This window comes from Neofelis nebulosa, chromosome 1, assembly GCF_028018385.1.
Source record: "Neofelis nebulosa isolate mNeoNeb1 chromosome 1, mNeoNeb1.pri, whole genome shotgun sequence".
NCBI lineage: Eukaryota > Metazoa > Chordata > Mammalia > Carnivora > Felidae > Neofelis > Neofelis nebulosa.
The window spans coordinates 158,835,792-158,861,694 of NC_080782.1; the positions used below are offsets into that span (position 1 = coordinate 158,835,792).

Below are 25,903 nucleotides of genomic sequence, written 5' to 3' on the forward strand. Positions count from 1 at the left end.
ACAATCTGAGGGGGGAAAACCGTAAATTAGTATTGGATTTAAGCCAAGAATAAGACATATTTAGAGCTCCATACTGATATAAATAAATGACTTAATAAATGAATAAGTAAATGGGAGAAAAGAGACAACTCTCCATGTAGGAAATTTTTAAATAATTTAGGTAAATACTCTATTTTCAGGAGCCTTGAACATGGGCTGCAGAGAGTAGCTTCCTTCCAAAGAATACAGTATGGAAATGTGAGGAAAAGAGTCAGTTCACAGTAGAGACACCTTCCAAAGAATACAGTATGGAAATGTGAGGAAAAGAGTCAGTTCACAGTAGAGACACCGACAAGCATGAACTCAGCCAGGTGATTATGGTCACTATCAACAGTGATACATCGTGTTGATAGCATGCTCCCTTGATATGTGAGGAGAATGACACTTCATCTCTGTTATTTCCTCAAACCCATACCCCTTTCTAATTATGACGGAACACATCAGATAAATCTCCACTGAGGGATAGTTTTAAAGGGGGCCAAGATGGCTGAACAGCATGGATGTTCTCAGCTTCTGAAACGCAGCTACATCATCTCCAAACCATTTTGCATACCCAGGAAATTGATCTGAGGATTGACATTAACAATCTGCATAACTTGGCCTCAGAATTCAGCAGGAATGTGCTCTGGAGAGGTGAACTGGGAGAGAGAAGCCATGGAGGGTAAGGAGCTGTTTTTGCAGCAAGAGGACAGAGAAGGGGGGGGAGGGTGTGGTACAAAGGGAGAGTACAGGAAAAGCACTCCCCACAAAAGTAGCTGGACAGAAAGAGAAAGAGTAGAAACAGTCACAATGGACTGAACAAGAAATCTGTTCCCCAAAACCACTGACAGTGATAAAGGAGATGGTTTCAATACCGTTAGGACTCTATAAACAGGGGAGTGCAAAGTCAGAAATTCTGGAGCTCAATACCAGGTGGTTCTCTGGTGAGGAAGCAAGGCAAATCCTCAGAAGCACGCAGTGAGATCCAAGGGGTCCATAGGTCACATGGGGAGAAACCCTTCCCCTGCATGGAGGTCATTTTTTATTTTATTTTTTGAAGGTTTGATTTTTTATTTTTTTTAATATTTATTAATTTATTGTCAAATTGGTTTCCATACTACACCCAGTGCTCATCCCAGCAAGTGCCCTCCTCCCTGCCCATCACCCACTTTCCCCTCTCCCCCACACCCCCATCTACCCTTCGTGTGTTCTCAGTCCTTAAGAGTCTCTTATGGTCTTCCTCCCTTCCTCTCTGTTACTTTTTTTCCACTTCCCCTCCCCCATGTTCTTCTGTGAAGTTTCTCAAGATCCATATAGGAGTGAAAACATATGGCATCTGTCTTTCTTTACCTGGCTTATTTCACTTAGCAAAATACCCTCTAGTTTCATCCACATTGCTGCAAATGGCCAGATTTAATTCTTTCTCACTTCCAAGTCATATTCCATTGTATATATAAACCACATCTTCTTTGTCCATTCACCAGTGGTTGGACTAGGATCTTTCCATAATGTGGCTATTGTTGAAAGTGCTGCTATAAACATTGGGGTACAAGTGCCCCTATACATTAGCACTCCTGTATCCTTTGGGCAGATTCCTAGCAGTGTCATTGCTGGGCGATAGGGTAGTTCTATTTTTAATTTTTGGACTCAACTCCACACTGTTTTCCAGAGTGACTGCACCAGTCTGCATTCCCACCAACAGTGCAAGACAGTTCCCTTTTCTCCACGTCCTCACCAGTACCTATAGTGTACTGATCTGTCCCTTTTAGCCACCCTGACTGGCGTGAGATAACATCTCATTGTAGTTTTGATTTGTATTTCCCTGATGATGAGTGACGTTGAGATCTTTTCATGTGTCTGATGGTCATCAGTGTGTCTTCGTTGAAAAAGTGTCCATTCATGTCTTCTGCCCATTTCTTCATTGGATTCTTTGTTTTTTTGGGTGTGGAGTTTGGTGAGTTCTTTGGAGATACCAGATACTAGTCCTTTATCCAATATGTCATTTGCAAATATCTTTTCCCATTCCATCCTTTGCTTTTTAGTTTTGTTGATTGCTTCCTTTGTAGTGCAGAAGCTACTCGTCTGGATGTGGTCCCAATAGTTCATTTTTGCTTTTCATCCCCTTGCCTTTGGAGATGTGTCAAGTAAGAAATTGTTATGGCTGAGGTCAAAGAGGGTTTTTTTTCCTGCCTTCTCCTCTAGAGTTTTGATGGTTTCCTGTCTCACATTCGGGTCCTTCGTCCTTTTGGAGTTTATTTTTGTGAGTGGTGTAAGAAAGTGGTCTAATTTCATTCTTCTGCATGTTCCTCTCCAGTTCTCCCAGCACCATTTGTTAAAGAGACTGTCTTACTCATTGCTCCTCTTTCCTGCTTTGTCAAAGATTAGTTGGCATACATTTGTGGGTCCAATTTTGGGGTCTGTATTCTATTCTATTGGTCTATGTGTCTGTTTATGTGCCAGTACCATACTGTCTTGATGATTATAGCTTTGTAACAGAGGCTAAAGTCTGGGATTGTGATGCCTCCCACTTTGGTTTTCTTCTTCAATATTACTTTGGCTATTCGGGGTCTTTTGTGGTTACATACAAATATTAGGATTGTTTGTTCTAGCTTTGAGAAGAAATCTGGTGCGGCAAGGTCAGCAATGCAGTGTGCAGGAGGAAAAGGTGGTCCTTTAGATCACCAGGTTTAGAAAGAATGCGTGGCCTGGCAACTTGAGGGACAATAAGAAATGAAAATGAAATAGGTCAGCTTGTGTTCACAGCTTAGCATTGCATTTTAATTAAAACACAAAATCATAATCTTTTTTTTTTTCCCCCTTGTGGTCCAGCATGTTAACTGGTGGATTACTCCAGCTCACCCAGGGGATGGATTTGGGGGATGAGGTCAGCATGTGATACATTCCGCCTCCTTGTTAGGTTCACTGAGAGCCAGTGCAGTCCTTCCATCCGTGGTCATTCCTTAGCTCCTGAGGAAGGAACAGTCCAGAGTCATTTCCTCCATCCAAATCTGGCTGCAATGCCTGATCCCGCACAACCACTGCAGGCTTCTTCCGAGGGGTCTGAATTGAGAAAATTCTCCGGAATGCATGGAAGTTGTGAGTTTGGGTCCAGAACACTGCAAAAAAAAAAAAAAAAAATGAATGCCACCACAAAGCGGCTCAAATGAATCTTTTGGTTTCCTAATGGGTATGAAAGTCATGACTAGACTGGAGTCTATCATGCACAATAGCATTATGTTGAAAAAATAATGTACATACCATAATTAAAAAGCACTTTACACTCGTTAACATTTTTAATATATTCATTTTACTCTTGAAAGAGAGATGGAGCATGAGTGGGGAAGTGACACAGAGAGAGGGAGACACAGAATCCGAAGCAGGCTCCTGGCTCTGAGCCATCAGCACAGAGCCCAACACTGGGCTCGAACCCAGGAGCTGTGAGATTATGACCTGACCTGAAGTACATGCTTAACCACCTGAGCCAACCAGGTGCCCCTTAAAAAACACGTTCTTTTTAGAAAAAAATGCTAACCTTCACCTGAGCTTTCAGCAATAGGTAATCACTGATTGTAGATCACCAGAGCACATATAATAATGAAAAGAATATAGTAAAGGGCAAAAGTTAGCAGAGACCTGGAGGCAGCAAATGCTCTAGGAAAAGTGGCCCCCATAGACTTGCTCTACTCACGGTTCCTACAAACCCTCAATTTGCACAAAACGTAGTGTCTTCAAAGATCAAGAAAGCAAAGCACAATAAAATGAGGTAGGTGTTTCCTGGGTAAATTGGAGGGGGAGGAGTTGTCTACTTCCTTGTTTGGTTACTTCAGGCCCAATAAGGTGGAGGCACATCTCTGCCGATGTCTCCTGCATCTGCTCTCAGGGTATGGGGTCACCATGGGAAAGAGAGAAAGTGGGGGGAGATGAGTGGGGTTATTCTGGAGCTGGGGTGCAGGGAGAGGAAGAATTCCCAGTAGGTAACTACATACTTGACCACTGGCTGTCCTTCTGGCCCATTTTTGCTTGTATCATGTCCTCCTCATTTATATGGGTCCTATGAAGACACTTCTTTCACATCGCGAGTGGCCAGCACAGATGCATGGGCACTCTGAGGGACAAGGGATTTTGCAAGTGTTTCTTTTGTAAGCTCCCAGTCTAAGCTTGGATCGGCCGAGACAAGTGAGACATTAGGTGCCTTCTTAAGGTGAGATCCTTAGTTGCAGGCAGGGCACAGCTGAGATCCCCTCTTCTGTGAACTGAGTTGTGTTGCCCACAAGCACCTGTGTTGGAGCCCCAGCCCCCCCCCCCCCCACTGGGAAGGTATTAGGAGGCAGGGCCTTGGAGAGGTGGTTAGGGTGGAGCCCATGGGATCAGCAGCCTTATGAAGTCAGTACACAGCTTGCTGTTTTGATTTCTCTTTCTCAGCTGTGTGAGCTTTCCCCAGAACCCAAGCATGCCAGCATGCTGGCATCCTGGTCTCAGACTCTCAATATCCAGACAGTAGGACACCTTTCCCCCAAAACCAGAGGACCCTACCTCTGTCAGGTCCTAGAGAAATAATTTAGCTAAAGGACAAGTGAGGTGAGACCACAGACCACACAGAAGCTGCATGGGTGGGCAGGATATTGCTTCTGCCTGACCTCTTCCTCCAGCTTTTGTGGGATGAGGACTGTCTGACATCTTGTGTGGGCTACCATGGGGAGCATTTCTGCTGCCTGCTGAGTCAGCAAGAAATCTTGCAGCAGGATAGGGTGTGCACTGCTTCAGAGACCAGCCCCTTCACTGTCTGATGATCCCACAAATTAGAAAGGTCTTCCTTGTTCCAAGTCTTAGGTTCCAGGTACTCACCTGATGCACAAAGATCAGAATCACACTTTGGCAATTCCAAGTGTCAGGTGCTATCTCGAATCCCCAAAACCCTATGGCTCACATGATTACCCCTTACAGCCCTTGGTACAGATGACATATCCAAAGCATGTAATAGGTTAAAATTGATCCCAAGCTGTGTGGCTTGTAAGTGACTGCCAGGCAGCCAGGCTTCTGGTGGTGCTCCCATTCTGGACTGGGGTGAGTACCAGATGACCAAGGACTCTTAGCTGCTTCCTCCTAGCAGGCCCATTTGGTTTTACTTCCCTCCTCTGCATAAGATACAAAAGGGGCAACAGTAAAAAGTGACCGTTAAACAAGAGGAGATATGTCAATTCTAGGCATGAAAACATATCCAGGGGAACATGGGTGGCTCAGTCAGTTAAGTATCCGACTTCGGCTCAAGTCATGATCTCGTGGTTCATGGGTTTGAGCCCCACATTGGGCTCTGTACTGACAGCACTGACCCTGATTTGAATCATCTGTCTTCCCTTCTCTCTGCCCCTCCCTCTCCCTCTCCCTTCCCCTCCCCCTCTTTCTCTCTCTCTCTCTCTCTCTCTCTCTCTGAAAACTAAACACGCCAAAAATAAAAACACACCTAGCATTAGGAATCATTCATGTGCTGGCAAAGGAAAGTCACATGTGTTGGGATCTGTGTGCTGTATGGAGACAGGACTCAAAGAGAACTCCAGATGGGTCACAGACCTGTATAGGAGAAATCACACCAGGCCAGCTGAACAGGCAAGTGAGACTTTATTCAAGACTCCTGCAACAGGGAAGAGAGAGAGAGAACTTTACTCTGAATACAAGATGGGTTTTACAGCCACAGGCAGGGAAAGGGAGTGGATGGAATATTACCCAAGACTGGGCCTCCTGGGTGGCTTCTGACATCGGCTCAGGTCATGATCTCACAGTTCGTGGATTCAAGCCCTGTGTCGGCTGTGTGCTGACAGCTCAGAGCCTGGAGCCTGCTTCGGATTCTGACTCTCTCTCCCTCTGCCCCTCTCCAGGTCATGCTCTAACTCTCTTTCAATAAGGAAATAAATAAATAAGTATTTGAAAAGTTAAAAGGAAAATGATCCAGGTCAACCTGAGGGGCACTTCCGTCACTGGCCCGTGTGTCAACTGGACCAAATACATCATCTTCATGTCCAAGGACCCTGCCCCTGGGAAGGGATTTTATTCCAATATTCCCATTTCACCATCAAGGAGCTCTTTAAAGAACAAAGAAGCTGTGGAAGCAGAGGGTAGTCTTCATTCTGTAGGTCATCAAAGGCAGTCTAGGGTAGATAACTGTCACCACACACACCCTTGCTGTGTGCCTGGATTTTCCCATGTCATTTATGGGGCATCACTCAGCTGTGCACTTCGGTGTTCATTGTATGGAGTGAATGAGCCGAGATGCTGCTTCTTTCTCTCTAAGCAATTTGCCTTCAGGAACTCCAGAGAAACAGAACCAATAGGAAATCGTCTATCTATCTATCTATCTATCATCTATCTATCTATCTATCTATCCATCCATCCATCTATCCGTCCATCATCTATTATCTATAACCTATCTTATCTAGTTTCCTATCACCTTTCTATCACATATCTATCAATCTAGCTAGCTAGCTCTCATCCTCCTGTCACCTATCTTTCTTATTCTTCTATCTATCATCAATTATCTATCATCTTATCTATATATCTAGTATCTATCTATGTATATATTATCTATCTATCTATCTATCTATCTATCTATCTATCTATCATCTATCTATTGGAGAGATTCCTTTAAAATAATGTATCTTGGGGCTGTGGAAGTTTGGTGAGTCCTACGGTTGAAGGGGAAGGCTTGCTGGCTAAGGACTCAAGAGAAAGTTGAAGTTCAAATTGGAAGGCTTTCCACCATGGAACTGGGAAGAGCCAGTGTTACAGATGGAACCCAAGGGTACTCTGCTGGAGAGAGCCTCATGGCCTGTGAGAGTTTGGCCTTTTACACAGGCCTTCAACTGATTAGATGGGGTCCACCCACATTGGGAAGAACAGTGTGCTTGACTCAATGTCCACTGATTTCACTGATAATCTCATCTAAGTAACATTCGCAGTGAAACATTCACAATGATGTTTGAACAATTATCTGGCCACTTGGCCCAGATAAATTAAAAGCAATCAACCACACTGTTTCCTAGAGCATGACTGTTCCAATTGGAGCGACTTCTCCTTTGCTCCCTCTTGGCTTGGCATCCCTCTGGATCCATTTATTTTGGGGACCTTGTGAGCACACTGCATTATTGATATATTCTGATTTTCCTCTCCTTGATTTAGCTCCCATGCAATGAGTCCCCACAGCAGAGAATGGATTTTGCAAAAATGCAATCATGTAGAATGAAATCTGTTCCCCTGGCATGCAAATATTCTCTTTATGGCCTGTCTCTGAGGCCATTGAAACTCTGGCCACATTTGGGATTTCCATGCCTCCCTCTCCCACCTCCTTGTCTGATGCACACAGTGACTTTCGTGCCTCGGTGACCCAACTTTTCTTGGCAGATTGACAATATTTTACTCATCATTCTGCACTCTGAATGTCTGTGTTCCCACAAATTCATCCATTGAGATGATAACCCCCAAGAAGATGATGTTAGGAGGAAGGGGCTTTGAGAAATTAGTAGGTCATGAAAGTGAAGCCCTCATCAATGAGATTAGTGCCCACTTCAGAGAGGTTCCTGAGAGATCCCTTGTCCCTTCCACCGTGTGAAGACACAGCACATAGACAGTCATCAGTGCCTTGAAAGAGGGCTCTCAGAAGAACCTGACCATACCACAACCGGATGTCACATTTCCAGCCTCCAGAACTCTAAGAAATAAGCTGATTTTGTTCCTAAGCTATGCAGTCTGTGGGCCAGGAACTGAATTGGTGCTCATGGCCACCTGAGATTTTTTCAGGGAGGAAGCCAGAAGTTTGTCCTGACAAATACAAGGCTGTATGGCTCTGCAGAAGTTCATCATGAGCCCAGACCTCAGCCTTTCAGAAACGCTTGGCCACACCCTGGAGCCAAATGCTATGCCTGACCAGAACACTAACACACACCCTCAACTCACTCCTCTGGGAAGGTTAATCCCTACATGGCTGTTATTTCTGAGGCTATGTCCTCCAGTGGCTTGATCCTAACCCCACCCATGGTTTTGGCCCTCAGGGGCACACCCACTAGGTCTCATCAAAGAACTGAATCAGGACCCATGCCAGGCACACAATGATTCAGTGAGAAGCCCAGAAGTTCTTCATGTCACGTGCAAGGCAATGATGGGCTAGTAAATCTTTTTTTTTTTTCAACGTTTTTAATTTATTTTTGGGACAGAGAGAGACAGAGCATGAACGGGGGAGGGGCAGAGAGAGAGGGAGACACAGAATCGGAAACAGGCTCCAGGCTCCGAGCCATCAGCCCAGAGCCTGACGCGGGGCTCGAACTCACGGACCGCGAGATCGTGACCTGGCTGAAGTCGGACGCTTAACCGACTGCGCCACCCAGGCGCCCCAGTAAATCTTTACTAGACATTGCAGAGGAGATACCAAAATAATACCAACACAATATTCATGAATCACAGTCAACCGAAGGGTGCTTGGGTGGCCCAGTTGGTTAAGTGTAGGACTCTTGATCTTGGCTCAGGTCATGAAATCAGGGTGTGTGAGATTGAGTCTCGTGTGGGGACAGCACAGAACCTGCATGGGATTCTGTGTCTCTGCCCCTCCCCTGCTCACACACTCTCTCTCTCTCTCTCTCTCTCTCTCTCTCTCTCTCTCTCTCTCAGGTGTGACCAGACAGTTTGAAGGAATGAAGCCCCAGGAAACAGCAGCCAGATACCTTGCTTGCAAGATTCCCAGCAGCCCATTCAGGTGAGTGAAAGACCCACTTCTGGGAAAGTGCCAGAACCTCGGGATATTTTGGAGACCTTGAGAAGAAAAGAGTTAACCCAAATCAGTGGGAACTGCAGGCAACGTCTGATGGCAAATATCTGGCTTGGCCTCTGCCCTTGAGGAGCTGTTAGAAATTAATCTGAGATTTCATAGGATAAGTTCCAGCAAAGTGGGTTGAAAATAGCCTACATGATCGAGGGCTATCCTTGCTGCACTTATGTAAAGAACCAGGACAAGAATCGTGAAAATACACTTACTTTGCAAACAAATTAGTCTCACTTGCACCACAGTTGGAAGTAAGGGGAATAATTTAGGTTTTCGTAGTTGTGATTTCAGCATTTACCATGACCTGAGTAGTTGCAAATAGAGTTTCTTGTGTACAGACCTTCCTACAGTTGCTGTAAAGAAAACCCTCAATTGACAGAGACAGACAGGATGAGTGGACACAGTACCATGGTCCTCAGTCCCCACAGGCAGGACGGGGATCCCAGAAAATGGAATTCAAGTCATGACAGAGTGAGTTTGGAGACCATTAGCATGCATATTTGGGGTGGTTAACTTAAGAGAACAATGAAGATTCACCACACAGTTGTGTGGACGTTGGATTCTAAACCTGTTCGCTGTGAACTGTTTGCTATAAACTATGTGAGGGCTGGATCCTTCCACGCTCTTGCAACATCTCACAAAAAGTCTCCAAACCCACGTGTGCAATTTTCTCCTATTTCTGATTTGGAATCACTGAGGACTAAACTGGCCTTTTCCCAAAGCCATGCAGGCTGAGGTGGGACAACAAGAGGCTTCCAAACCAACATCTAGGAATTTCCACCTGCTGCCTTCAGAACTCAGAACTGGGGTTATAATCTGCCCCAATCTTTAACCTTTGTCCTTTTGTTTCCACGGAAACACCCCTTAACATCCTGATACAAACACGTACACCCCAACTTTGGTGCACCTGAACCCCCACCTCCTGAAATGAGGCACAACCACAGGGCGCTGACCTCTTTGTAGGACTAAATAACCTGACTTGATGACAAACGAAACACCACGACTGCAGGGCATGTCCAACCCTGTTTACACCACATCTCCCAGGGCCTGTGAGCCTCGGGTCACTGACCTCACCTCCAGTTTCTCAACTGGGACAGGAAGGCTGGGCCACAGGGGAGAAAGAGCCAGGCTCTGCGCTGAAAGAGGACGCTCAAGATGCCGTCGTGTGTTGTCCCTGCACTGCGGGATCCAAGATGGCCCCTGGGGGAGGAAGGGAGGAGGGCCAGGTGAGAGCCACCAGGTGATTGGACACCTGGTTAGGATCAATATGAGAGGCTCTTGGTGACTGGGCAAGTGAGCAAGATACGTTGAGAACTTCCTCTTGATTGGATACAGGAGTGACACCAAGATAAGAGCCACCTGGTGATTGGACACAGCAGCGAGCCCATCCTGAGACAGTAGGAGATAGAAACGGGAGGTCCACTGTAAGTGGGGAAGCGCTTATAGAAGAACTTGAACAAAGAGTCTGGGTCTTCTTAAGAATGTATATGAGGGGGAGTCAAGCTCCTTCTTCCCCCGCCTTGCCAGAAATTGCTCTCTGGGACTGCCACGGAGGCGGGGGCGGGGGGTGGGGGGAGGGGTGGGCGGTCCCTGCTCTGCTCCCTGTCACTGCTCGTCAGCAAGCCAGGTCCAGGCTGCTCTGCCTGCTGAGGAGCCTGACACCCTTGCAGGTTGAGGCCTGATCAGGCCGCTGCGCCCCACCCGCAGTCTTGGTGCTACTGTGGGTGGGGGCTGCTGGTTCTAGCGGCCCCTGGTAAAACAGCCCCAAGGAGCCCATGGAGGTGCTGAACACAGCACCGGGCATGCGTGCAACTTCATGTACAACCTGTACTCCACTGAGAGGAGCTGGCTGCTCAAGGAGCCACACCCCCTCCATTCCATTACCACCGCCCAGGAAAAATTGGAAGCGCCATCACCCACAACAGGATAACTGAGATAGGTATTCATCCACATTGCAATATCTTTCATAGTGCTTGGCTTCTTGGATAATGCGAATACGATTGTTGCAGGCATATTGAGATGTCTATTGGAATTTGGGGGGAATATCAACTATGGCAGCTGCTGCTTTGGGAAATCTTGTGTCAGATTTATCTGGACTAGAATTTGCAGGCCCAGTTGAAGCTTTTGCTTTCAGATTAGGCTTGTCAGTTCCTGATTTTACAACAAAACAAGTGGACACGTGGCAAATACGTGTTCGTGGAAACATGGCAAAGCTGTTGGTGTGAGTATTCTAGGAATGTTTCCTTTGTTTTTCTTTGGAAGAGGTGAAGAAGATTAAAAACTGGAAAAGAAAAATTAACCCTCTTAGATTATCTATAAAAAGATGTAAACTAATGTACCCTAGTTGCTAAGCATGCTGTCACAACAGGATTTAACACAATAAAAGTGTATGGATATGGGATCAAATAATTCAGCATGTTTAATGGAAAACAGTAACTTATTGTGGCTTGGTTTTCACAGGACATCTTTTAAAAAAATGCGCACGACCGCCCGTGTCCCTGCCTGCACGTTTGTTACAGTGAGCCGACCTCTTGCAAATGGTCTCATACGACCCTTGGTTAAAACAGAGTCCTGGGAGGTGGGCCCTGTTGTGACTCCCACTGGCTTGCCTGGGGTGGTGACAGGCCGAGCTTCCAGGCCAGGCAGGGGGACGCGGATGCCTATGTACCTAGGGTCCCTGCTTCACTACCTGCCCCACCTGCCCCCTTGCCAGGAGGCGGGGAGGGTGGGGGATGAAGCAGCGTCTGGGAGGAAGGAGGGCGACTTGGCTTGGGTTGCCCAGGGCGGGTTTGCCTGGGGAGCAAGAGGTAATGGTAGAGTGGTTAATAATTCAGGGTTTGGAGCCGAACCCTGAAGGGTGTGCCACTCATTCTCGGAGTTGCCTTTTATTTGTTCCTTTTCTTCCCTGGGACTCTGCTTCCTCACCCTTTATGTATGGACGACAGCTCCCATCTCATTGGGATATTTAAGGATCAGGTGAGAACTTGGCTCTGCAAGGAGCCTTGCAAGCCAAATGGCTCTGGAACATTTTGGAGGCTGTAACTGGCGTTCCTATGAAACCCAGGTGGGGGCAGCCTTCCTCTTGGAGGGTTGGAGGGGCTCGGTGGGGCAAGGAGGAGGTAGCAAGGATTTGGAAAGGTGAGGCCAAGAGAGGAAGGAGAGAGCAGCCTGGCTGGGGGAGGGCTCTAGGGCGGGGTGTCTTGACCTTGGCACTCCTGACCTTTGGGGCCAGATCCTTACTTCTTGAGGGCTGTCCTGTGCGTTAGAGGGTGTTAGGCAGCATCCCTGACCTCTACCCACTAGATGCTGTTGCACCCCCACCCAGCTATAAAAATCAAAAAGGCTTTCAGATATCGCCAAGGCCTCCTTGAAAGGGCAAACCGGTCCCCCCTAAAGGACCACGGGGTGGACTAAGACACCAGGTTGGACGAGCCTATGAAGCATCTTGACCGCTGCACAGCAGTAGTTAGTGACTTGCCCCCCTCCATCGCCAGGATGCCGGGAGCCCTTCCGAAGGCAGTCAGCCAGGTTCAGGGTGCACCGCATGGTCAAGAGTGGCTGTGTCCAGGCCTGGGCTTGGCCACGACATCTGACTTTTGCTTCTCGCAGGTTCCAGTCTCCAGCCACCGCAACCCCCTGCTGGACCTGGCCGCCTACGACCAGCAGGGCCGCAGATTCGACAACTTCAGCTCTCTGAACATCCAGTGGGAGTCGACCAGGCCGTCGCTGGCCAGCATCAACCTTGACCTGCCCATGCAGCTGGTGGCCCGGGACGATGGGAGCAGCCAGAAGAAGTTGCACGGTGAGCTGGGTGGTGAGCCCGACGACCCAGGTCAGAAGGACAGGGTGTCGTGAAACCCCAGACAGACGAGAGGGGTGCTGAGGAGGGCTGGCGGCTACTGGGGGCTTTCGTCGGGGACTCCCCTTTATCCAGAACGGAAGGGAAGCAAGTTCACTCCTCTGCTTTGATCCTGCACAGACGTTCTGTGAGGCAGGAACTGGAATCTCTATTTCAGGGATGGGGACACGGGCTCAGGGTGCACAGCAGGTGTGTCTCCCATCCCCGGTTGTACGGATCAGCCAGCCTCTGGGACCCGTGCTGCTCTGAGTCATGCTGCCTTCACAGACCCCTCGGCAGCCACACATGGAGTCCTGTGCAGCTCCCCGAAGCTGCACCGTGGGCCTTTTGCTCAGGGCCCGCTAACTCTTATGGTGCATGCAGTTTAAACAGACTCAGTGATGTATGTTTAGGACTATGGAGATTTAAGACTGCAAATCACAGGGAGGCAGGGGGCAAAACCCGACACCCGTTTTCCTCTCCCGGGACTCAGGTTTGCAGACCATCTCGGTGCACGAGGCGTCGGGAACCACAGCCATCTCCGCCACTGCGACTGGCTACCAGCAGTCCCACCTCAGCACGGCCAGAGTGGTGCAGCCGGTGCGTTCCCAGGCCCGCCGGTGGCGGGGAGGCCCCCGCGTCTGCCTGCATCCTGTCTGGCCTCCCAGTGTCCTGAGTCCCTTTGCTGGGTCGCACCCTCTGTTCACTAACCCATCCCTGAATCGAGCGCCTTCCCTCTGGCTTCTGGCCGCCAGTACCCCTGCCCCACACGCCTGGCATTCAGGCAGTCTGGCCCTGTCACCTCGAGGCCCCGGCGCACAGCTTTGGGAGCCCTCAGCCTCGTCTGTCCAGCCTGTTTCCCCCCGCCCCCCACCCGTGGCCCTGACCTCAGACCCCGCCCGAGGTTGTGCCCAGGTGGCTCGGGCTTCTGTGCCTTTGCAGCTCCAGTCCCCGCTGCCTGGAATGCTGTCCCCTCACTCCCTTACTTCCTGTTTGTTAGGCTCAGCCACAGTGTCAGCCTCTGGGAAGCAGTCCCTGAACCCTGGGCACACAGTAGCTGCCCAAGGCCTCAGATCCCCCTGTGCGCCCCCTGGTATGGTACAGACATCCCTGCACATACAGACTGTTGCCATCGTCTGCATACGCTTGGGTCAAGGCCCGCTGACCCGAGCCTCCCCACCCCAGCATCTCATGGGCCCCCCGCAGAGGCACTGCTCCTGGGTGGCAAATGGGTGCATGGAAGGGCTCCCCAAGAGCGGTCCTGCTGAATGATACCCACACCAACGTGGGTTTTGAGTAGGGTGAAGGCAGCAGATAATGGCTGGAAGGAGAGGGTGGGATGGGGTTCCAAGGGACCCTAAGTTCCAGCAGACGGGGCTTGAAATTGTCTCCCGGGTAGGGGGGGAGCAAGGGGGTGGAGACCCCAGTGGGAGCGGCACTGAGGCTGGCCCTGAAGGAGCACACCTGTACACCCCTGGTGGCTTCAGCCCGAGGTCGTCTGTCCCCACCTGCACAGGGAGTCCCTTGGCTGTGGGTGGCCTCGCGGGCCTCCCCCTCCAGGGCATCTGCACTTAGCCTCGTTGGCCTGTGGGCTTTTCTCTAGCAGTACTGCTCACGCCTTCACTTCTGGGTGTCTGCTCATTTGAGAGTTCCCCCCCTACCCCCCTCGCGCCTACCTGGCCCTTCGTCGCCTTCACAACCTGTCCTACGCGCTGACACAGGCCATTGGTTTCCTGTCCCTTATAATGTAATCCTGTCATTGGATTAAATCGGCATCATTGCCTGAGGACCGCTGTCGAACCCCCAGGGCTAGCACAGGGCTGGGCGGGGACGGGTGCTGAAGCAGGTGAGTACAGGGCCGGGTTGGGTCCAGCAGTCTCCCTGGAAGGACAGGCAGCAGCTTCGCATACGGATACGGGCAGCACCCAGGGGAGTAAGGGCTGTGCTGCATCCCCCATGAGCCCCCCGTGAGGACGCCTCCACGCCCCCTCCTCTCAGCACCTATATGCTGTTTGCCCGTGTCCCCGTCCCTCACACAGGGCACTGCAGCAGGTCATCTGCTGTGCACCCCCACTTTCCTGGAGTGCGTGGGAATCACCACTCTCAGGGGGCCGGGCCACCTGGGGTGGGGCACCGGCCTTGGCAGAATTCTGGTTGCCTCAAAGGAATGTGTCCTCTAAGCTGGGCTTGAAACATGATGGTTTTACTGGGGCTTATATCCCCAACATAATGAGTGCCCTGGGGTGACGCCAGGACCTGGGGTCTCTATGCTCCTTCAGGGCAGGGGTCGGTGGGGGGGGCGACCCGCAGACTGGCCAGGGTTGGGCCGTTGCCTATGGATCTAATAGCACTGCCTCACCCCTTCAGCACGACCCTCTCACGCCTGTGTCGGCCTCCATAGAACTCATCCTGGTGGAGGACGTGAGGGTGAGCCCGGAAGAGGGGACCATCTACAACCACCCCCATGTGCAGGTACGGTCCCTTCCACCTGCCACCTGGGCGTGACCCACGGGGGGGCCTCGCCTTCGACACCCAGGCCCACCCTTCCTTGCAGGCTGAGCTGCACATCAGAGAAGGCTCTGGCTACTTCTTCCTCAACACCAGCACCACAGACATCATCAAGGTGACCTACCAGGAGGCCAGGGGCGTGGCCACGGTGAGTACGGGCCCACCTCCACCGTCCTTGTCATCCCTCGTCCGGTGGCCTTGTGGTTATCAGATTGGTTGTGTCAGAAGCAGGTGCTCAATCGCAGCAGATGCGACTTGTAACGTCTTTAGAGTCTCTGACTCATTGTTCGCGAAACTTCCATCATTTGTGACTTTTGTTCCTTCTCTGCAAACTACCCACACTCTTAGTTAGCTAAGGGTTTCCTGTCAATCAGTCTGTGAATTAAAACATTATCATATAAACACAAGTCTGACCACCATAAGGAAGATTGCTTTTTTTAAAACAAAGTTTACTGATTTATTTTGAAAGAGGGAGAGAGAAGAGAGAGTGGGAAACAGGCTCTGTACTGTTAGCACAGAGGCCAACACGGGGCTCGATCCCACGAACTGTGAGATCGTGACCTGAGCCGAAATTAAGAGTTGGACGCTGAACCGACTGAGCCGCCCCAGGCCCCCCAGGAAGATTGCTTTTGAAAGATGTATCTGCTTTTTGTGTTTTTCCATATTCCTTTCTTGACCTTCTTCCTATTCTTGCAAATATTGACTTAGCTGTGCCTGTGATATGGAAGAATTTAGTATTCTGCTTTGGTCAGCGGTTACACCCTTAGTTTCCACCCCCCCCCCTCCGTGTTGCTCTGTAGGCTGGCTGATTATTTCTATGCTGTCATTTGTACTTAGCCATTCTCTCTTTGTAGAGCATTTCGGTTGTTTAAATCTCTCTCTCTCTCTTTTTTTAAATAGCCGTATAGTTGTAACAAAGGGTAAAAACAAACGCCAGTATCCTAAATGTCTGCATATCTGCACAATGAGTTATTTTTGCAGTTACGAAAACCGAACTTCCTTTAAAATAAACTCACTACGGAATGTGTCAGAGAACGTATCAGACCACTACCAGAAGTCATAAATGTAGGCGGCCAAGAACAAAGACATGACACCTAAGTCGTGTCATTAAATTGCCACTGTGCTGTTGCCTTTGGGCGGCTCCAGAGGTCCTTTTCTCGGTTTGCATTCACTGACCATCTTGACACGGGTGTCACGAAATTATTTGCCTCTGGAGTGGGATAGGTGGAAAGTAAATGAGGGACATGAGCAGGGTTTCCCATGAGGAACGTACCTGGAAGTGTGGGAGAGGCTTAGTTTCAGTGTCAGAGAGTAGTAGGGGGTGGTGGGGACTGTGGCAGAGTGGAAAGCAGAGACTGTGTCTAAGGGACAGCTGCGGTGTGCCTCTAGTGGCCTTTTGTTATTTTTAAAAAGGTTTTTATTTTTGTTTTTGAGAGAGAGAGAAAGCACACAAGGGGGGGTGAGGGGCAGAGGAGGAGAGAGAGAGAGAATGAATGAATGAATGAATGAATGAATCCCAAGCAGGCTCCATGATCAGTGCAGAGCCCAGGGCAGGGCTCCATCCCACAACCCCGGGATTATGAGCTGAGCTGAAATCAAGAGTCCAACGCTCAACCACCTGAGCCACCCAGGCATCCCTTTCTGTTGGTTTTTAACAACAGCTTAATATTGTGGTATAATTCCTATGCCATACCGTCCACCTATTTAAAGTGTGCGATTCAGTGGTGTCTAATACATTCCTAGGCAGGTGCAGCCATGACCACAGTCAGTTCTGGGGCGTTTTCATCACCTCAAACAGAAACCCCGGACGGTTGAGCCATCTCCTCCCTGCTTTTACACACACACACACACACACACACACACACACACACACAAGAGTGTTGGACTTTGTCAAATGCTCTGTGTCTCTTGAAATATTGATGTGGGTTTTTGTTTTTTATTCTGTTGATATGATGAATGGTGTTAGTTGCCTTTCAGATGTTAAACCAACCTTGCATTCTTGGGACAAGCGCTACTTGATCGTGACATATAGTTCTTTTTATATGGAACTGGGCTAATATTTTGGCGTGCTAATATTTGGCGGGTTTGTGTCGTTAAGAGTCGTAAGAGATGCTGGTCCGTGCTTTTCTCTTCTGTGATTTCTTTGTCCAGTTTGGGTATCAGGGTAACATTGGCCTCACCGAATGGCTTAGAAGTGTTCCTTCTTATTTTTGGAACAGTTTATGTAGACTTGGTAATAATTACTCTTTTAAAAAAAAATAAATGTTTATCCATTTTAGAAAGAGAGAGCAGGGGAGGCGCAGAGCAAGAGAGGGACAGGGGATCTGAAGCGGGCTCTGAGCTGACAGCAAGTGAGCCCCATGTGGGACTCAAACTCATAAACTGTGAAGTCATGACCTGAGCCAAAGTCGGACGCTCAGCTGACTGAACCACCCAGGCGCCCAGCTAATAATTACTCTTAAATGTCTGGTAGGATTAACCGGTGAAGCCACTGGGCCATCATCTTTCCTTCGTGGGTAGTTTTTTGATTATAAATTCAGTCTCTTCGTTTGTTATCGGCCTATTCACATTGTTTCTTTCTGAGTCAGTTTTGGTGGCTTGGGTCTTTTGAGGACAGTTGAGGTTTTTCTTTGTTTTTGTTATTTGTTTTTACATTGTTTTACATTCTTCCAGTGGTCGGCCTTGGTCTTTACCTGTCTGTGGAAAGGACGCTTTTCCCTGGTATGGCCCTTCAGTGAAGGGTGAGGAAACACGTCATAATGTTCCTGTTCCTCTCAGAGGCACAGTCTCACATGGCAGGACCTGTGAGGTGTGTGGCCGTAAATCAGAACAAGAAAACACGATCTCTCAGCACCTGGGAATAAATGTGTGCTGCTAGAAGCCCGAGATCATAGGAAGCTGTCCCCTGAGCATTTTTGTTCCCTTTATGAAAGAAAGAATAATTCCCTGGCCATCCCTCCTGCCATGTAAATGAGTGTTTGTTGTCACATCCTTCATATTAAAAGGAAAAGCTCAAATCGTAAATAATTCTGACTGCTTGAGATATGCCTTGCTTTGCTTTACTTCTGGAAATTAAAAATAACTCCCCTGTTATCAGGAAGAGGGAAGTTTCAGGGCCCCTGGGTGGCTCAGTCAGTTGAGTGTCCAACTTTGGCTCAAGTGTCGTAGTTCACTAGTTCGAGCCCCACGTCGGGCTTTGTGCTGGCAGTTCAGAGCCTGGAGCTTGCTTCAGATTCTGTGTCTCCCTGTCTATCTCTGCCCCTCCCCCACTCGTGCTCGCTCGCTCTCTCTCTTTCTCAAAAATAAACATTTAAAAAAATGAAGAAGAGGGAAGTTGCAGTTCAGAAAAATGTGCACAGTGCCAACAATACTTGGGGACCCCTTTACTCATATTTACCTCGCACCATACGTTTTGAGTAAGTCCTGAGGATAAACCTACAGCCAGAGAGAGAACTTTCCTCCAAGAACAACTGCTTTGAAGAGCCCGTGTTGGACTGGGCTGCCTCTGTAGGTAGTGAGTGCCCCGTCTCTGGAGGCAACCAAATGGGAGCTGGGACCCTTGTCTGGAAGACTAGAGATGGGATTTCAGCATCAGAGGCAAGTTTCCCCAGGCGACCTGTGAGCCCCTGTTCAGTCCTACAATTCTGCAGTTCCCTGTGCAGTCCCCCTCAGCAACAGATGCTAGGCTTCTCGAATCAAGACAAATATTAATGTCCCCATTTTACAGATGGTTCTAGTAGAGCTATAGCCCTTCTCTCTTGCCTGTGGACTGGCCCTTTGCTCGCATGTCTCATTGCTTCGTGGCCCTTATGGAATGGGACACGGTGCCCAGTGCAGACATCCCACAGGACAAGCCTAGCACACTATGGACGTACCAGCAGCAGCCCATGTGACAGGCCCTACAAGAGTCGCTTTTGCCCCAGAAGGTGTCCTGAAGGCACCTTGAGCCCTGGTGTCTCTGCTTCCCATCACCTGTGCAGAGACCTCTGCACCTTGAGGTAGAGATTGGGATCCGGTTCCCCCTTGCCTCTTCTGTAACCTTCCAGGGAAGTTTTTCATGGAGCGTTGACAATCTGTGACAGATCCTAGCAGCTTCTCTCAGACGGTTGTTTCTGAAGGACGTTTACACATTTCTTTGGCATTTTCCAGCTGCTAATTAGCAACATTCTCATTTCCCTTAATCACAGAGACAAGAAAGCCCACAGGAGTTTTTCAATTAGCTCATAGAAAATGTTTCTTTCTTGGGGCGCCTGAGTGGCTCGGTCGGTTAAGTGTCCGACTTCGGCTCAGGTCATGATCTCATGGTCCGTGAGTTCAAGCCCTGCGTCGGGCTCTGTGCTGACAGCTCAGAGCCTGGAGCCTGTTTCAGATTCTGTGTCTCCCTCTCTCTCTGCCCCTCCCCTGTTCATGCTCTGTCTCTCTGTCTCAAAAATAAATAAACGTTAAAAAAAAAATTAAAAAAAAAAAAGAAAATGTTTCTTTCTTTCCTATTGATACACATTCGGGATGCAAGAATGGCTTCTGGGTGTTTCGGCTTCTGAGCGTCTGTCTCTGGAAGGCAGCCGCGGAGCTCACGCACCGGGCCCATTGTGGAGGCTATTATGTCCCCACAATGCATGGAGGGCTGTGCGGAATTCTGCTCACACCCCCTAAAACTCTGCAAGGGGCCTTCATTTCAGTTTTGGCTGGGTTGCCCCTAGGAGTGTTTACCCGAGTTAAACTTAGGGTTTCTTTCTTCTCACCGATTCTTTATGTTTCAAACCAAGTCGTTCCAACAGAAGGATCTTATAATCATGCGATTATAAGAGCAGCGGGGAAGGCCCTACTGTGCGCCAAGCACTTTGTACCTGTAACTAACGCATTCATCTCTCAAAGATTGGTGGCTGTCATGTGCCTGGTCCCGGTCCAGGCACTGGGAGTCCGTGGGGAACACCTCATGAGCCACAGTGTTTCTGCCCATTTCCTTGGTCCCGTGATGCATAGCCGATCATGGTGACATTGTACGTCTGTGGAAGCGCGTCAGGAAGGAAGATGAGGCGGGTAGCAGGTGCGAGCCTTAGGGTTTGAACTTGGGTGTGTCCTGCTTTCCCCCTGAGTGTGACCCGTGGACAGAGGTACCCGTCCCAGTCCTGGCCCTGCAGGAAGGCATAGGGCTGGCTGGGGTCCCTGGCTGGATTTCCACCCAGCATCCAAGCCAGGGTTCTTCTCGGTGTCTGTGATCTTCATGGGCTCGTGGTCACCCCCTCGGGGTCTCGATGGCATCCAGTCGGGGGCACAGACCCCAGTGCTTGCGTGGCACGGCCTGACCCACCGCACAACATTGACAAGCACGCTATATAATAGGAAGCGGGAGCTGATGGCTCCTGTGACGTGTGGAAATATTTATACGGTCCTTACTCTTCTGTGAATGCTACCTATCAAGGGACAAGTCTGAAGTGTGTGGGGGCCCAGGGAAGCGAGGAACCGGGATGATGCGGGCAGACCCTCGGGGCCTGACGGGGGCCAGTAGACGTCACGGCTCCAGCCCACTCACGAGCTGCCTCCGGTGCCACTGACAGTGTCTTACTGAGCAGTAATGCATTCATTGCCTCTGAAGAGATGACAGGACTTTCCTCTGGACTCAGTGTTCGCTGAAGTTCTCAGGTGGCACCTTCAACACTTGGAAATTAGAATTCGCTCTGGGCTTGGATTTTTCTCCTCCTCCTCTCCTTCATACTCGTGCCTCAATGTCGGTCAAGAAGCAAGTGGACCCGGAATGCCTGCAGAAACAGACGTGCACAGTCTAGAGTTTGCAGTGAGGCAGGCCCCCACTCTGCCTCCAGCTGCCTGGCATGTCCCCCCGCTTCCCCCAGAGCAGCTTCTTCGTCTCCCAAGGGGCCTGGTGAACTCTCTCCCTTAGAGCTTTGTTCGGGAGGGGGGGGGGGTGGTGAGGCGAGCTGATGGGTGCCAGCAGGCAGGCCGGCCGGCCAGGCCACGCAGTATCTCCGTGTCTGTCACCCGGAAGGTGGCCGGACCTCCAGCCTCTGGGAAATCAAGCGGAAGACGAATAACTCAGGCACACCTCATCCGGGTTGATGTGCCCTTGAGCTCAATGACACCGGCAGGGTTTCCAGCTTGGCCGAGCTTGCTAATGGGGCTGGGGCCTGCCTCAGCTCTGGCCTTTTCCGGCCGGCCCCGCCCTCCTCCCCTGCCCCCAGTTCCATTTTGGTTGCTCTGGCAGAGTGTGGCAGAAGGAGCCCTGAGCTGGGAGCTTGGGCACCTGGGTTCTCTCCCCAGTGCTGCCCCTCCAAGGCTGGGTGCCCATCCTGAGTGGGCCTCAGTTTCCCCATATGTGCATTGAAGGAGTTGGATCACAGCACTTCCCAAAGAGATGAGGGTACATGGGGTTTGCAGACTTTTTTTTTTTTTTCCCTAGAATTTCTAGGTTTTAGCAAAGCTAAAAGTAAAGCTAAGGAAGCAAGCTGGAAAGTCAGGTTTCTTTGGTGTAACTGCAGTGACCTAGAGCTGTGATCCTGGATCTTGACCTGATTGGTACATGTTTATTGGTACTGTGCTGGGTGCCAGGCTCAGCCCTGAGGCTACAGCTGGCGAGAAGACAGCCTGAGGGAGGATGGACACTAGACCACGGTCTCCATCATGGCCAAATTATATGCAGTAAAGCTGCACTAGGAGAAGTGAACAGAGGTAGCTCTTAGCTGTCTGGTCAGGGAAGACTTTTCTGAGGAAGGATGCTTGAACAGGGGCCTGAAGGATGAGCAGGAGCCAGCAGGTGAAGACAGGGTGCAGGGGAAGAACCCCAGATCATTAAGATGGACTGTGTGGTCTGCAGGCAGGCAGGCAGGCAGGTGCTAGCTGGCTTTGGAGAACAGAGCAGAACTGTGGCTGGAGCCTGACAGTGGTGAGGGATCATGGTTTACAGTGACATTAGAGCCATGGGCAAGGGCCAGCTCATGCCAGGTTCTTCCAGGATGGGCTAAGGATTTGGACTCACTCTCTGGGCAGTCTTTGAAGGATTTAGAAAAAAAAAATTTTGAGTGCTTATTTATTTTTTGAGAGAGACAGAGTGTGAGCAAGGAAGGGGCAGAGAGAGAGGAAGACACAGAATCCGAAACAGGCTCCAGGCTCTGATCTGTCAGCACAGAGCCTGACGGGGGGCTCAACCCCACAAACCGTGAGATCATGACCTGAGCGAGAAGTCAGACACGTAACCAGCTGAGCCGCCCAGGTGCCCCGTTTTTTGAAGGATTTTAACCTGGATATGATGTGATCATTTTTGGCTATCTCATTAGGGTCAGAAATCTGCTTTTTATTTCCCCCACTGGTTCTTGATATTGAAATCCTAGCTTTGCAAGCACTGAACCATTCACTGTCAACATCCCCTGCCCCCCATGAATGTAACACCACAAGCTGCAGGCAGCAAAGCCAGGGTTAGAGACAGGAAGCGCCGCTCTGGATTCACCCACCAGCTCTGTGGCGTACCCCACTTGCCCAGCCCCCAGACCACGTAGTTGAGATACATGCCTTAACAATACAACATGTCACTACAAGTGCATCTACAGCGTGGGAGAGTGATTACGGTGCAGTTTATTTGGGGAGAGATGCTTCTGAACGTGTGGTCCCAGGAAGCAGATAGGGAAAGAAGGAGGTTTAAAATTGGGGGTGGGGGGTCTTTGCAGTGAAGACCGGAACACAGTAACCCGGGTGTGTCCATCTCCTCGGAATGTTCACCAGGTCTGTACGTCAAGCACGGCTGAGGCAGAGATGAATGAGACTCACAGAGCTAAACCTTGAGACTGTGGTGGCCTCTATGGTCTCTTTGCAGGTTCTGAGATTCTGCAAGGTCAGGTTAGGACTTCCGAGTGAGAGGTTTGTTTGGAAAGGAGCTATGTCATGCATGACACTCTTCCGTCACCAGAGCTGCAGAGGCAGTGGCCTGCACAGAAGCTGGGAAATCCCGGGTTGGAATCCTCATTCTGCCTCCGAATTGCTCTGTGCCCCGTGGCCATCGACTGCCCTGCTTTAAGCAGCTTCCGTTTTCTCCTTCTCATAAATTGGAGTAAATGCTCTCGGAGATCCATCCCAGTTTTACCATTTTACATTTCAAGCACTTCCCCTGGTCGGCAGTGGGGGCTCATGGCGAGGGGTGGGCAGGGCAATGCTTGGGTTAGGATCTTCCTCTGAGCCCTGGCCCAGCCGTCTCCTGGAGATGGTGTCCCATGGGCAATGGGCCGATGCCATGAGCGGCTGCAGGACTGAGCCCCACTCCAACCTTCCAGGTGTTCCCTTTGCTCCCGGGCGTGTCGACCGTCATGATCCATGACCTGTGCCTGGCCTTCCCAGCCCGGCGAAGGCCGATGTCTACGTCTCGGACATTCAGGAGCTGTACGTCCGTGTGGTTGACAAGGTCAGTAGCCACTCCCTAAAAGGCCCCTCGCTGCTGATTCACAGAGGCTGGGAGAGCGGTGTTTCTGTGGGAGTTATCTTCCTCGTGCCCTGTTTCTGAGTCCCTGTACCCAGCTCCGCCTGCCCCCTACCCCCACCCCGCCAAGTTGCTTTGAGCTTATGATGTTGTCTCACCTCTGTCACTCCGCGTGTGTGATGTCAAGCAACCTCTGAGGTTATACTTCTTCCTGCCAGTTGACATCGGGAAAGCTCAATTGCGAATCCCGCCCGACGTCGTCTCCTCGTGAGCCCCGACTTGGGGATTCTCGGTCTCTAGCTGGTGTAGTTACTAACTGGCCAGGCATACCCCTTGCTGATGGTGAATTTTCTCCCTAGTGTGAGGGTTTTGGAATCTCATCAGCAAATGAGTAAAATGAGCTATGCCAAGTGCTTTTGCAAAAGGAATGCGTAATAGGTCTAGGCTTTTCTTTAACGTAAACAGGGAATTTTTATTACTGCAAATACCTGAAGGAGCTGCAGCCAGGCTTATAGAGGGCTGCTGTCAGGTTCCTATCTTCCTGACTGGAGAGAATGGTTAGTAATTAAAAGGGGAATGTTCGAGCAGCTTAGAGTGCTTGAAAAGCCACTATTCTCTCACACCGCCTCATATGTTCCTTCTGTGGTTTTACTTCCACTGGTAATTTGCTGATGAGAGTTCTACTTCTTCACTAAGCATTTCTGACTCTTGGTATCTTAAAGTTCTTACTGTACATATTATATGGTGCCAGATGTGAGCTGTTCAGTCAGTAAGCACTTATGGAACTCCTACTGTATGCCATTCTGGCTGTGTCTTTTCACTCTAACTAGATTCTTAATTCTTTAAGAGCGGAGAGCGTCATTTTTGCATTTAAGGATCCCCAAAGCTCTTTGTGTGCAGTAGGCACTTAATTAATTTTCATCTGTTGATTGGCTGATTGTCTGGAGTTCAAGCTAGGTCTGTGGGTTTAAGGTTGACGATGCTTTCACAGAAAGCCTTAGGGTACAGTAGGTGATGAAACTGGTCATTCAAAGGCTACCCTGAGTTTCTGTCCCCTATGATGCAGGTGGAGATTGGAAAGACGGTCAAGGCATATGTCCGGGTGCTGGACTTTCACACGAAGGCTTTCCTGGCCAAATACTTTGCCTTCATGGACCTGAAGCTCTGAGCAGCCTCCCAGATCATTACATTGGTGTGAGTCCTCCTAGGGGTCAGAGGAAGGCATCACAGGGACAGGACTGGCAGGTCCAGGGGAGAGGTCCCAGCCCTTCCCTCTGTTCCAGGGCCCTCGATGAAGCCCTTGATAACTATACCACCACGTTCCGCGTCCACGGTGTGGCCATTGGCCAGACCAGCCTCACCGCAACCGTGAGTGATAAAGCTGGACAGCGAATCAACTCAGCCCCGCAGCAGATTGAGGTAAAGCTGTTTCCCTTCCCACCTTCCTGTGTGGGATCAGTCCTGCCCTTACTGCATGCGTGCACGGGGTGGGAAGTGTGTCATTTCTGTGGCGGGCCAGGGAGTTATGGGGGTAGCCCAGGAAGCTGCCGTGGAGAAACCAGGTTAAAATCTATACCCTGCAATGTCCCCTGATTAAAAGGGAGCCATCACCAGTCCCAGGGATCTGGGGAGGCAGCTCCAGAGGGAGGGATCTGAGTGGCTTTTACCTCCTTCTGGGACAGAGTGGGCAGGATGTGGCTCAGAGAAAGGGAGCCGCTCGTCACACAGCCGGGGAGTGGAAGAACACTCTTGAAACCCTTTGGTGCCAGAAGGGAGCGGCTGGGTAGAAGCCGTGGGCAGATTTAGGCTCCTGTGTGGAAGCCCATCTTGACAGTCGGTCTGAACCCACCCTTAGAAGCAGTGGGCTTTTGTCGTGAGCTCCTGGAGCAAGCAGGTCCTGAGTGAGGGAGCTCTGGGGCACCCCGCAGTCATCTCAGTGTGTGACTTGGGACTCGTCTTGTGGCATTAGGTGTTCACACAAGCCTCCCAGTCCCCGCTGGCCAAAATTTCCCGGCCAAGTTTTTCCATCAGCTGCTTGTCTCCTGCCAGCGTCCTCCACGGGTCTCGTCCACCCAGGGGCGGATAGACTTTATATTAAACTGTGCCGGAGCTGGTGGTTCTGGTTCGTGCCTCTAGAAGGAAGGGCTCCTTTCTTCTGGTGAAGAAGAATTCATTTCTGCCATAAATAGCTCAGCCCTGCGGAGACTAATCCTGATGCACAAAGCAGCCCCTCGGCCGACCGACCGCCACACCCCTTCACTGCACAGGCTCTTCCTGTGCTCCTGCCGGGCGGGCACTGTGGGGGGGTGCAGGACGA

The 25,903-nt window shown here is 50.1% G+C and overlaps 1 protein-coding gene and 1 long non-coding RNA gene across 2 annotated transcripts in view; one reads left to right on the plus strand and one right to left on the minus strand.

The window, feature by feature from the left end:
• Positions 1-10,019, minus strand: part of LOC131518871 (uncharacterized) — a 38,775-nt gene extending 28,756 nt beyond the window's left edge. The window contains exon 1 of the long non-coding RNA XR_009265315.1: positions 9,896-10,019. This is a non-coding gene — a long non-coding RNA (uncharacterized LOC131518871). The remainder of the gene's footprint in view (positions 1-9,895) is intronic.
• Positions 10,020-12,158: 2,139 nt separating this feature from the next.
• LOC131488270 (nuclear pore membrane glycoprotein 210-like) overlaps positions 12,159-25,903 on the plus strand; it is a 61,476-nt gene continuing 47,731 nt past the window's right edge. The window contains 8 exon segments of the mRNA XM_058689912.1: positions 12,159-12,623; positions 13,153-13,259; positions 15,027-15,131; positions 15,214-15,315; positions 23,444-23,504; positions 23,507-23,571; positions 24,653-24,780; positions 24,870-25,005. Coding sequence (XP_058545895.1) covers positions 12,257-12,623; positions 13,153-13,259; positions 15,027-15,131; positions 15,214-15,315; positions 23,444-23,504; positions 23,507-23,571; positions 24,653-24,780; positions 24,870-25,005 — 1,071 coding nt within the window. The 5' untranslated portion in view covers positions 12,159-12,256.